Source organism: Balaenoptera ricei, chromosome 4 (genome assembly GCF_028023285.1).
Source record: "Balaenoptera ricei isolate mBalRic1 chromosome 4, mBalRic1.hap2, whole genome shotgun sequence".
NCBI lineage: Eukaryota > Metazoa > Chordata > Mammalia > Artiodactyla > Balaenopteridae > Balaenoptera > Balaenoptera ricei.
Window position 1 is genome coordinate 96,489,372 of NC_082642.1, and position 13,970 is coordinate 96,503,341.

Consider the following 13,970-nt stretch of genomic DNA (forward strand, 5'->3'; position numbering starts at 1 on the left):
CACGCGTGTTGGCAACAGCAGCCTCCACCTTAGTGGAGAGCAGCTTTGGAACAAGAGTGGCTGGAGCAGGTTGCCATTGCCGGATGGGGGCATGCCAGGGTGGTCCTGGCAGGCTGGCCAGAGCTCCACACAGTTTCCAGTCTGCTGTTCTGTGCTGCGACTGGCAGCAAGCAGGTCTGTGCATGTACTCTTCAAGAGTGTAGTCTTGGTTTCTTACAGCCCTCCAGTAAGCCACGTTGGTTTTCAGACCACCAAGGGGGCTTGTCTTCCTAGTGCTGGACCCCAGGGCTGGGCCGCCTAATATGTGGCTCAGACCCCTCACTCCCCAGGGAGAATCCTCGAGCCTGTGATATCCCCTCCTCTTCTGTGTCCCCCTCTAGAGGTGGGGGTCCCAACCAGATCGCTTCTCCTCCCTTACTACCAGACTCTGTGTGGATCTTTCTTTACAGCCTTGGTTGTAGAAGAGCCATCCTGCTGGTCCCCAGGTTGATTTCAGTGAGATTTGTTCTATATATGGTTGTAGCTTTGATGTATTCATGAGGGAGATGAGCCCAGTCCTCCTACTCTACTATCTTGATCCCACACACACTAAAAATTTTGACATTTTAAAGTGAGAAGAACTATGAATAAAGATTCACGAAGGTTTGACCTTTGATCGTGAATAAAGATTCATGATCTGACATAAAGATTCATGAAGATTTGACCAGAGAGGAGGTTGGCAAGTTCAGGTCCAGATTGTGAGAGTCACTGTATAGCATTCAAAGAATTTGGATGTTGTCCTTGAGACTGTGGATATTGACTGGCCTTTTTATAAAGCCAGAGAAGATATCTAGATCTGCATTTTAGAAACAGCCTCAGCAATCAGGATGAGAGATTGGCAGCCAGGTCACAGATAGGAGGCTTTGATAATAGCTCCATCAAGAAATGAAGAGGGGGCTTCCCTGGTGGCACAGTGGTTGAGAATCCGCCTGCCAATGCAGGGGACACAGGTTCGAGCCCTGGTCTGGGAGGATCCCACATGCCGCGGAGCAACTAGGCCCGTGAGCCACAACTACTGAGCCTGCGCGACTGGAGCCTGTGCTCCGCAATAAGAGAGGCCGCGATAGTGAGAGGCCCACGTGCCGCGATAGTGAGAGGCCAGCGCACCGCGATGAAGAGTGGCCCCCACTTGCCGCAACTAGAGAAAGCCCTCGCACAGAAACGAAGACCCAACACAGCCAAAAATAAATAAATAAATAAATAAAAATTAAAAAAAGAAATGAAGAAGGCCTGAACTAAGGACCTGCTGATCAGGATGGAGAAGGGATAGGGGCAGGGTGGGATTTGAGAAAGATGGAAGCCAGAAATCAACAAGACATGGAGCTTGATGATACACTGGGACTCAGAGAAGAGTCAAAGTTAACTGAGATTTCTGTCTTAAGCTATTGAATGAACAGTAACTATTAACTCAGAGAAGATATACTTAAGAGTTTTGCTTGAGGGAAGCAGTGAGGTAGTGGTCCTCTGAGACCTCTAGGTGGGGACTGAAATAATGATAATGGTAACAGGTGATGTTTCTTGAGCACTAAGCACCATTCTCCTTTGATAATTAAATCTTAATAATCAACATAGAGACATCTTGATTTGAAAGAATCTACTGATGTCAAGTTAAAAGCAAGACTGCTCAGAGTCAACATTTCTGGGAACCTAGACCGAAATATGTAGGAGAAAAGTAGTCACAAGCTAATCAGTTAGTCTTAATTGTAGCTGTTGCAATGTTGTAAGTGTGTGTTCCTGACCCGTCTGTTGCCAGTGATGAGCCATTATATTTTATACAAATACAAATAAATATATATTTATTCCAATAAATAACAGATTTTAGAAGTAAAATAAATCCTTAGCTTAGTATTTTGATGTGTGATTCTATGCAGTGTTATTAATACCAAGGAGATATAAATCTTGCATTATTCAAATATTGCCCAGTAATATCCACTGGTGTTTTCTAGTGTTTGAGTATTTGCTGTAGATTACAGTTCTTTGAAAATAATAGCAGAAATGCAAAGAGAAGTAGATGGGAATGTTGCTGTAGAATACACTGACATGAAATCAAAAATGGATTTAAAATCTGAATTGGCAAAAGTAATACCAATTTCAATGACAAAACGAAAATCAGGGCAAAAAGGCAGAGTATTTTCACTGTTAAATAAAGGAGATGAACTAATATGAAGCAGTGTGTGTCTTCACGTCTGCCTCAGAGGTGCTTAGGATGTTCTCTTAATGGGGACAGGTTCTCTCTGTCTCCCCTGTCTATCTCCATCCTAATTCAACCAACATCAACACAGAAAGGAAATAAAATTTTCTTTCTATGTCTGGAAAATTTGGCGTGAAACAAGGATCAAGACTGTTGGATACTTAATGCTGTATAGTGTTTTTAAATTTTCTTTTAGAATGACAGAGTTTAAATATTAAGTATTTGTGATATTATCTTTGAATTTTAAATAGGTTTTATTTTGGCATTTATTTTGTGTTAATGTTCCAATTTTTACTATTTTTTATCATCAAATGTTTGTATCTGGTTGAGATAATTTTTTACATATTTTTGAAATATATAGTATGTCATAATATATTGGTTCAAATAACAATAAACCATGTGTTCATTATTTTTTTCTACAGAATACTTCTGAAATTTTTATATAAGAAATGACTATTATTATGGTCACGCTTTATTATTTTAAAAATGTGTAAATCATATAAAATATAGAGTAATTTGATTTTGGAAGTCTGATCTCTCAACCTCAAATCCTGAGTATTAATATATATTGGAATTTGGAGACATTCAACATTTTCCCAATTTCTTGATTTCTCTTATGAATCAGAAAATGATGTAAATTTCCCAAGCGATGCCAAGAGGGAATCCCAACGTGGAAGCCTTGCCGGGTACTGTGCATTATCTCACTCAGTCCTCACAGTAGCCTGTGATGTAGAAGCATGTCGGCAGTTCCATGTCACACACGAGGAATCAAAAACATAGATGCAGAAGAGGTAGCACATTCATGACCACCTAGCTAGCAGGTGGTAGAGCAGGTTCCACCCCAGGCTGCCTGAGTCTAGAACACATGCTCTTAGCCAGTGCACCGTGTACTAGGCAGCAGAGAAGTGGTTCTGGAACTAAGGAGAAAGGATGGAAGTGGAGATGTGCACTTACATTTATTTCTCTCTAAATTCTGTAGGGCTTCTGGTCCAGGTACACAGCTTGTGTGGGATACAGTATTGCTGTGAACTGGGGTATGATGCAATTTGTTGCTTTCCAAACTGCAGTTCCACACTGTTGAACTTCCCCTATTCTTTAAAAGAAAGAAGATCTAAAGGATATTTATTCTCTAACTTCATTTCAACAAATTACCCTGCTCCAGAGCAGGCCAAGTGAAGTGACAGATTGAGGAATCAGCCCATTTCGTTTCAGAAAGGGCCCTGTGCCCGTGGCAGGGAGCAGTCTGGTGCCGGCTGCAGAGGTGCTCCCATCTCTGCGTTGTTGCCTTGACTACCTAAACAGCCCTCTTCTGCTTCTGGTTAGACCTGTCTTACTCACGTGTCTGTCCCATTCTCTGATTACCTTCTGAGTTCACTCCGGCGTGGTGTGTCAGCCTCACCGAGGAGGAAAGAACAGTGACTTCACCTTTTTTTTGAAGTTGTCATTTTATTTTATTTTAGAATCTTTACAGTTTACCTCTTTCTGCGTGCCAGAATGCTGCTTAGATCAGCTGTTAAAAATTTCCCAAATTCTATGGAAGTGTCAACAAAATCACTGGTTTGGTGTGAGCTGATCAAATTTCTAGAATTTCAGGATTTAGGAAAACAACAACACAGTGTGTGAAATTGTGGGGTTAGTTGCCCAGAGATTATGGTTTTCTTGCATGATGACATTTGCTAACGTATTGAAGGTGGAGTTAGACAGATGGCTTAGTTTAATACTCACAGCATTGGGACATTGATTGCAAGGTTAGGAAATATCCTATAGATGCATCCCACAGAATATTGTGGTTTTAAATACCTTACAAGAAAGTCAAGTGTGTGTATGGTGGTTATGAGCTTTGGACATGACAGACCTGATTTTTTTGTGCTGCTACTTGTGTACTGTGTGATCTTGGACCAATTGCATAGCTTCTCTGAACTTTTTCATCTTTGAAAAATAGGGAATATAAAACTTAAGGTTTGTGAGATTAAATGAGACACGTAAAGCTCTTAGTGCAGTGTATGTGGTACACAATAGACACTCGAGAAGATAGCCCATTTATTTATTTATTTATTGAGCACCTTTCTGTGTGCTGGGTAATTTCTGAGGATGATGATACAGTGATGAACAAGACAAACACAGTCCCTTATCTTAATGAGACAAGTAGGCAAGAAATTATAATAATGGGGTAAGTTCCAGCACTAGGGATTACAGGGTGCTGGGGAGCACATAGGAGGGATGGTTAAGGAGAGCCCGGGAAATCAGGTAGAACACAGAGGAGGAGAAAACAGTTTCCCTCCAGACGGACCCAATTATATGAGTGAATTCACTGAAAAGCCTCATACATTGGTAGCCATCAGAGTTGTTTGTTTTTAAGGAAAAGGAAATAACACACAAGTGTGAACCAAATAACCACCAAGTATATTGACTTGGGTGTGTACAGTACAATTCAAATGTCCAAGTAAGACATAAGTATAAGTCATATAGTAAGATATCCATATAGTAAGATATCCATATAGTATGGGTTCGACCATTTAAATGCTCCCATTAAAAAACAAAAACAAAAGCAAAAAAAAAAACCAACCCTCCCTTCCCTGGCCTGTATATTGAAGTTAATTTCAGTGTGTGTTTGATGAGTCATTTGTTAACACTACCCACTATATTATGTTAGAAGGCAGGGAGATAACCCTGAGGGCGGTTGCTGTCTGGGGCTCTTTGAGAATTTGCTCATCCTCACTAGATGCCCCTCTTAAGCACTCTGTATCCTCTAGTGATGGCACTTACCCCACTTATTGTGATTTCTCACCTACTTGTCTCGTTAAGGTACAGGGCTGGGTGTGTGTGTCTTGTTCATCATGGTATAACCATCCTCAAAAATTATCCAGCACACAGAAAGGTGCTCAATAAATATTTATTTGTTAAATGACTCTGCTTCTGCCTTTGATCTAAGTAGAAATGAAGGTTGCCGGAAGAAACTAGGTGACTAAATCTTAGTTTCATGTAGAAGTTGTCAGCACAGGGTAGAGATAGCTCCAGGTGTTGCCCTAGGAGTATGTGGACTTTGTGCCACCAGTGTGCCACCAGGAGGCTTTTCCTGATTTGCTGCTATTTTTGAGCGGTGAGTGGCTGGAAGAGTTGTGCACTGCCTGAGGGAGACCGCAGTGCCAGCCTGAGCTTAGAGGTAGGACAGCCCTCCGTTCAGTTCCTGTTGCCCAGCTGTGTAATCTCATCACTCATCTAAAGCCTCGGTTTCCTTATCTGTTCAATGGGATTGATGATAACAATACAGTGAAGAGTTAGTGTAAAGATTGAGATCATATGTGTAAAAGCTTAGCCAGTGCTTGGCACGTAGTAATAACTATTAACTTAGGTTTTTATTATCACTGTAAGTCATTTGCGTTTTGTTTGTAAGGAATAAATCAACTATCCTAATGTTGATAAGTTACTAAAATGTGAACCACTGCAATATTTCTTGGTAATATCGGTGTGGTCACCTGGGAAATGCATGGCTCAGATCTCCTGCTGTGGGAACATAATTGACTGACAGCCCCAGTCGCTTCCCACAGCGTCCACCACTGCTTCGCCTGGGCAGCTCCCAGCCGTTCACTGGGCACAGTGGGGCTGCTAATACAGGCCCATTCCTGCAAGGTCTAAGACGCCTTTAACAGGTGACCTTGGCTCAAGGACTCCCCATCAGCCTGGTGGAAACTTCCATAAGGCTGTGTTGCAGTCTGAGACGCTCCCTCCTTCCTTCCCTCTCCCCTTCACAGGGGCCAGACCTGTACTGCAGTCTGAGCCTCTCCTTGCTTCCTCCAGGTTCCTCTCCATTTCCCTTACTGCCATTTCCTCCAGTAAACCTCCTGCTTGTCTTGGTGTCCACTTCTTGGAGGAGCTGGACTTACACAAACGGTTATCATAGTTGTTGGAAGGGAGTAACAGTCTACACCCTTGAGCACAGAGAGGATATGTTTTCCATCAAGTATGAAGGAGACATTATTATAATGAGTTTAGCTTTGTATGTTATTGCATTTCCTCAGAATTAAAATTTGGTGTTTCTGATCATAAATTCTCTAAAATAGGCATTAGCCAACATTTCCTCAGGGAAGGCTGCTCACCTTTAGGACCTCACACTAATCTGCAGATTAAGTTCTAAGACTGCCCTTATTTAGGACAGTCCTCTATAGCTCCGGGTCTTTAACGTATGTTATTATTTTAGTCTTTAACCTTCATGAACCAAAAAAATCTCTCCAAAAAAAGGTATTGATAGCTCTTCACTGTTTATCTCTTTTTATAGTCTTCTGCTGATTTCTTTGGTTTTCTTATTTTCTTTCCTAAATCCTCACTTGACTGTTACTTTTGTGACAGACCAGGTCCAGGGAACAGTCACCATCCGGAACATCAGCGCCCTGTCATCTGGTTTGTACCAGTGCGTGGCTTCTAATGCCATTGGGACCAGCACCTGTCTTTTGGATCTCCAGGTTATTTCTCGTAAGTATGTAAAATTCTGATGTCCACTCTGGGTCTGAATGCCAAGATCTTTGTTAAACTAGGGAATGAAAAGTTCTGCTTGTTTAGAGGTTGTTTGAAGATTAAATAGAAATTCTTTTGATTTTAATCATTATTGAAGATATTTAATAGATGTGTTAGTATACTTCTCAGCCTCAGCAATACGACTTCTTTATGATAAAATGTCTTCTCAGGATCATTAGAATCAGATCAGTTCTGATTATATAGTGCTATAGACATATTAAAAATTTGTAATGATCTTACGGTCATGGCAAGACCTTCTTGTATTTTTTCCTAATCCCTTATATCTGCTTAAATGTTGGGTGCCCAGGTCATACATAAGCAGTGCAGAAATTTTCTCTTTAGTTGAGAATTCTGGGTTGTTTGAATTCCAGTTGCAAAAGGGAATGATCTGGCTGTGATGAGGTAACAAGTTATCCTGCTGCTTGCCAGGTTCATTTGGGGCAGGTCAGGCAAGTAGTCAGGTATGGTCTTTTTCCTGCTCTGCCCTGGTTGTGGCTCTCCTACAGCTGTTCGTTTATTGAACGAATTGCTCGTTCATTCAATAAATGTTTGTGAGCCTATTGTGTGTTAGTCCTAGCCACTGAGGATACAGAAAATTAAGTGAGGTTTAACTTTAAATGGATACAATACTGTAGGCAATTTTGTATATTTTAAGAAGATTCTTTGGTAGCCTTTTATGTTTATGAAGTTGTGTGAGCATATTCTATTTCTCTTTCTCTCTCTCTCTCCTTTTTTTTCTTTAAATATACCTTAAATATATTTTGCAGCCCAGCCCAGGAGCATTGGACTAATAGCTGGAGCCATTGGCACTGGTGCAGTTATTATCATTTTTTGCATTGCACTAATTTTAGGGGCATTCTTTTACTGGAGAAGCAAAAATAAAGAGGAGGAGGAAGAAGAAATTCCTAATGAAATAAGGTTTGTGTGTCAGATAATTTATCCTGACATTGGCATAGCCAATGTCTGTATTTCTATTAATTTTGGCAGCTAAGATTTCTTTGCTAATCTTATGACTTTAACCAAGGTAGTTAAAGTGGCCAAATGATAGTTTCTTGTATGTTATATCACTCTTCCTCATGGTATTTACTACTCAGTTTTATTTACTGGATCGTGAAAGGCGGGAGGTGGGTAGGGTAGTCCAGCATGTGCCCATTTAGGAGGACACAAGTGAAGAATTCCCCCGTTTCCTCCCATAGCTTAAGGGTGGGTGGGGTTAGGTGGCTGCCATAGTAGAAAAGTGAGTTTAGAACATGTGTTTAATATTGGCATTTATAAATGATGCGAACATAAAGCAAGAAAGAATAGCACCTGTACAGATAGACCAAAGCAGTATGGCTTGGTTGAAAACAGTTCAGTCAAGAATATGAACATCTTAAGGAAACAATGTCAAATGATCTTGAAAGAAAGGTGACTCTTGCCGTATTGTGGAGATATGCGGGTTCAGGCTGAGTCTTAGATGGCATCGCATCGATATCCTTATTGAAAATGCTTTAATGACTCCAGTCTACTTAGCATGACATACACAGCCCTTCAGAATCTGACCCTTACCTGCTTCCCTGCTTTTATCTCTCACAACTTCCCTGATCACTTTGTGTTCCAGTCTGTTGTCTTCTCTCATGCCTCAGGGCCTTTCCTGTAGCCTCCACCTTGTTCCTGGACCATATTCCTTCCCTTTGCATCCATCTCTTCAGTACCTTCCTTGATCTGGTTCAAGACTAGTCCAGGCATCACCTCCTCACATAAGTTGACTTAGGCCCTTGTCCAACCTTTAAGACTTGCAGCTGTTCTTGCATTGATTGTCACCCTCATTTGACCATAGGCTTCTTGGGTAGAGGAGCTGTCTTTTTCTCACATGAAACATCTAGTAAAATGCCTGGTACTCAAAAAATGGTAAATGAATTAGGTAACAACTTAAATTAACTTAATGACTTCTCTTAGCCTCTTGTAATTCTTAAGGGTTTGGACTCTATGCAGGGACAGATTTCATCCCAGTGTAAGATTAATGAGAAAAACCTCTCATCAGCACACCACAGTGATTTCTCAAACCCCAAAAGGCAATAAAATCAGGCCAATTCTAATAGATTTTTGAAGTTCCTACACCCGTAGTTTGGTTTCCTAGCTTTACAACAGCTAGTTCAGTGGATTTCTTCATGGACTATTTTCCTATTTAGAGAAAAAGAAAAAAAAAATATATATACACACACACACACACACACACACATATACATACACACACACATATATATTTTTCAGTTATATTGGAAGACACAGTTTTTGAGAGATTTGATACTACTTTCTTTGTTACTCTTGGGGACTGAGAAGCTGAGGGAGAATTTTTCCTAAGCATTGTCTTAAAGGGAATGAATGTCAAAGCCGAGGCCACCAGGACTGCCGTGTTTGCTTTCATGATAGTGTGGTCTGTCCTGAGGGTTTGAATTTCACAGACGTATTCACCTGAACATGAGAAGACAAGAGTCCTGGGCAGGTAGGTAGGGTAAACCTCAAGTAAATCCTATCAACAGCTTTATTTTTGTTCGTTTTCAGAGAGGATGATCTTCCACCTAAATGTCCTTCTTCTGCCAAAGCATTTCACACCGAGGTGTCCTTCTCAGAGAGCAACACATTTACCTCTTCCAATACCTATAACAGCCGCTGCTGGAGCAACCACCCCAAAGTGCACAGAAACACAGAGTCACTCGACCACTTCAGTGACTTGCGCCAGTCCTTCTCCCTCCACTCGGGCCACGCCAACGTACCATCCGTCTATGCCAACGGCAGCCATCTGGCCCCAGCCCCACAGAAGACCCTGGTCGTGACGGCCAACAGAGGGTCGTCACCGCAGGCCGTGTCCAGGAGCAATGGCTCGGTCAGCAGGAAGCCCCGGGCTCAGTACACACGCTCCTACGCCATCAGCCAAGCAGGCCTGGAGCGCATTGGTGCTGTCCCTGTCATGGTTCCAGCCCAGAGTCGGGCTGGCTCCCTGGTATAGGACGCGAGCAGATGGGGGTGCGGAGAGGACGCAAAGGATGCCCCCATTCCCGGGGGAGGGCGGGGTGGTGGAGTGTTGGGAAAGACACTTTCCTGACAATGATCCTAGTAAAAAAGCACAAAGAAGGAGTCAGGGCTGTGACCCGGCCACTAAGATTGGTAAAACGAACTGGAATGCTCCGGCATGAAGACTTGTTCCCCCACCCCAGCTGTCCCAGGATCCTGTTCAAAAAGCTGGATCTCACAGATGTGCCAAGCCAAGGAAAAAGGTAGAAGAGCAGAATAGCATTTAAAACCTAAACTGCAGTCCAGATGGACTTGTTTTTTAATTCATGTCTAACGTAATAATTTTTCAAGAGACTAAAGTGCCAGATGGAGTTTAAAGAATGAAATTATTTAAAAAGATAGGTGTCCTTAGAAACATACTGAGCAAGCCTGTGGTACGTCCTGCCTTTCCCCGTCCCCTCTTGATGTAGGGGGCCGAATGGCATTAATGGCGAATACTGGTCCTAGCAGGGCTGGCTCTTGTATCATAGAATCAAAACTTTTTACACCAACAGAATTCAGTAAGGAATGGGTGAAAACTAGAAACTTCTTTGAGAAGCCCCTTCGTATTTATTTATTTATCTCTTCCTGGACCATGAATTTCATATTTGGAATATTGCTATATTGACAGATTATTGCCTGTCTATGTTTTTCTAGGGTCTGTTACAGGTCCATGACAGTTACTGTTCATTATTTCCTGGGAAAATATTTTTTAAAAGAAAACTGTTGTTTTTTAAAAAAAAATATGAGAGAGGCATTGGGTTAGGAAGGAAAAGACTACTGTTAACGCCACGTCCAGTGAGCTTGTTCGTTGAGCCCGGCCGGCGGCAAGACCTAGGTCGTGCAGGCAGCACAGGAGCAGGGAGGCGGGTGGAAGGCAATTCCTGGCAGCCTCTCAGAGCAGGGCCGTCCAGGTCTCCCTTGCTCTCACACCAGGTTACTCTTAATGAGGGCAGCACCCCATGCCTTTGTACTGCGGTAGATAACTTTCTCCTTGTTTGACAAGTCGAGGTTACTGGGTTGTTACAGGGAGGGCAGGAGTTGCTTTGGTTTTGTTTTTCTCAAAATGATTATTTTTGCAAAAGAGATAAGACTGAGACAAAAGGGATGTCTTCAGATATGCTCCTGGGAGGCTCTGCCCTGTTCTTGTCACAGCTCAGGGTTGCAATTTTGCCCAGATGCGTTTTACACCACTGTAAAGAGATTCTTTGCGATTAATTACCTGGCCTTGGGAGTTCACCAGGTAATTTGCAGATTCTCCACTCTATTTGTGCTCTGTGGATCTGGCCATGCTTGTATCGGTGACTCTCTCGCCTTAATCACACTTTAAGCAACACACAAATGATTTCTTCCCAGATTTGTTTCCTAAATTATTTATGATGCTGACCCCAGGATTGGATAAGAGCATCTTTTCTTTCCCCAATGTAGTCTCTCATTCCCTCTTCCCACTATGCTTTTGCCCTCTTTTCCTGCAAGCACAGTCGTCACAGGAAGTGGCCTTCTGGTTTTCACACTTATTTGAATAATGGAAACCAACAGCTGCTGCATACACTATTTTTCCAAGAGGGCTAAGCTCAGAACCTAACCATTGCAATCATTCCAGTATTGATGAAGAACTGAATTTACTTTAGCATTACTTATTTTTTCCGTTTGACGGTTCTTGACTTTGTAAAAATTTAAATAAATGAATGTCTATACTTTTTATAAAGAAGAGTGAAAATGCCATGACAGATAAGATGATACTATCAGATGTTGTTTAGAAAGCATTTATCTTGAATTTCTTTATTGTTTCTAATTATCTAAAATTCAATAAAAGTTTTATTCATATAAAAACAAGTTGTCATTAATTATCATATACTAATGAATATATGATTTTGTACTTAATGTTCTCTTAATGTTTTAAACATTTTCCATTCTGTTAAATAGTATTTATAATAATTTTAATGAGCATATAGTATTCCAAAAATTACTTAGCTCTACTCTTATCGTTAGAAATTTGAGTCCATTTATCACATGTGTGATTGAAAATGTGATGATCCTTTTCATACACTGAGCCATTTTCATGTTTCTTATCTGGAAGTTCATGAAGACAGGATCCATGACTGTCTTTTTCACCCTGTATCTCTTGTCACCTAGCACAGTGCCTAATATGGGTATTGAGTAGATAAATGATGATTTCTGAACTGGAGTTGCCAAGTTTCAGTTCAGAAAGTTACGGTCATGACTGTAGCTCTTGATGTATATTGGGTCATTCCTTTAATTTTTTATTTGAGATAATTATGTATTTACATGCAGTTTATAAGAAATAATAGAGATTCCCATATACCCTTCACCTAATTTTTCCAAAGGGTAATATCTTGCATAACTATACAGTGTCACATACCGATATGGATACAATCCATTCACCTTATTCAGATTTCAACATTGTACATGCACTGCTGTGTGTGTGTGTGTGTGTGTGTGCGTGCACGCACACACGTGCACGTGTGCATTAGTTTTATGGAATTTTATCACGTGTAGATTTGTGTGGCCACCACCACACTCAGGATGCAGGATTCCTTGAGCTATTCTTTTATAGTCATAGCCACCTCCTTCCTCCCCAAGTCCACAATCCCTAATCTCTTCTCCATCTCTATAATTTGTCATTTCAAGAATGCTATATGAGTGGAATCATGCAGTATGTAACGTTTGAGGATTGACTTTTTCTCACTCAGCATAACTTTCTCGAGATTCATCCAAGTTGTGGCATGTATCAGTAGTCCATTCCTTTTTATTGATAAGTAGAATTTCATGGTACAGATATACCACAGTTTGTTTAACCATTTACCCACTGAAGGGTATGAAGGATATTTGAGTTGTTTCCAGTTTTTGGCTACTATAGATAAAGCTGCTGTGAACATTTTTTGCAGGTTTTTATGTGAACGTAAGTTTTCATTTCTCTGAGATAAATGCCCAAGTGTATAGTGGCTCCAGCACTATTTGTTGAAAAGTCTATTCTTCCTCCAGTGAATTGCTTTCGCACCTTTGAAAAAAATCATTTTAGGCATATTTGTGTGGGTCTCTTTCTGAGTTCTCTAGCTATTCCTCTGATTTTTGTGTCTGTTCCTTCACCAATACTATGCTGACCATTGTAGCTAATTAACAATATTTAACACCTAGTAGAGTGGTTCCTCGTACTTTATTCTTCTTTTTCAAAATTATTTTAGCTATTCTAGGTCCTGTGCCCTTTCTATATAAATTTTGGAATAAGATGGTCTATGCCAACAAAACACCTTGCTGTTTTAATAGGAATTGCATTAAGCCTATAGATCAGTTTGGGAAGAACTGGCATCTTTACTATATTGTCTTCCAATCCATGAACATGTTTTGTCTCTGTTACTTAGGTTTTCTTTGATTTACTTCATCAGCATTTTGCAATTTTCAGGATACAGATCCTCTACATGTTTTGTTGGATTTATCCCTAAGTATTTAATTTATCCCTAAGTATTTAACCATTATGTAATGTCCCTTTTTATTTCTAGTAATTTTTTTTGCTCTGAAGTCTACTTTCTCTGATATTAATTTACCACTCCTGCATTTAAAAAATTAATGTCTGCATACTCTTACAACATTACTGTCATTGTATTTGAAAGGAGTTTCTTGTAGACAGCACATTGTTGGATCATATTTTTGTGTCCACTTTGTGAATACCTGTCTTTTAATTGGTATATTTAGACCATTTACATTTAAGGTAATTATTGATATGTTTAGGGCTTAAAGCTGCTATTTTATTTTTTGTTTTCTGTTTTTTTCCTCCTCTATTTCCTATTATCTATTTCTCTTTTCTTACCTTATTGTGGGTTACTTGAACAATTTTTAGGATCTCTTCTTGATATATTTACAGTGTTTTTGAGTATATCACTTTGTATTTTTTTAGAAGTTTATTCTAGGTATTACAATAAGCATATATAACATATCACAGTCTACTTGTGTCAAGATTTTACCACTTTGAGTGAAGTGTGAAAACTTACTTCCACATATATTCCTTTCCCCACTTTTAAATATCTTTTTCTTGATAAGATGGTGTATAATTTTTGTTTCAATCATCAAACATAATTTAAAAACTCATGAGAAATTTATTGTATGCACCCATATATGTGCTTTTTTGTTTTTCTTTCTTTTTTCCTGTTGGTCCAAGATTCCTTTTTTTTTTTTT

The 13,970-nt window shown here is 40.2% G+C and overlaps 1 protein-coding gene across 2 annotated transcripts in view; it reads left to right on the top strand.

Annotated features, from left to right (window-relative positions):
- Nucleotides 1-10,384, top strand: part of IGSF11 (immunoglobulin superfamily member 11) — a 31,943-nt gene extending 21,559 nt beyond the window's left edge. For both annotated transcript variants that reach the window (XM_059922151.1, XM_059922150.1), the window contains exons 4-6: nucleotides 6,578-6,700; nucleotides 7,510-7,660; nucleotides 9,287-10,384. In XM_059922151.1, the coding sequence (XP_059778134.1) occupies nucleotides 6,578-6,700; nucleotides 7,510-7,660; nucleotides 9,287-9,731 (719 nt within the window). In that variant the 3' untranslated portion in view covers nucleotides 9,732-10,384. The remainder of the gene's footprint in view (nucleotides 1-6,577; nucleotides 6,701-7,509; nucleotides 7,661-9,286) is intronic.
- The last annotated feature ends 3,586 nt before the right edge of the window (nucleotides 10,385-13,970 follow it).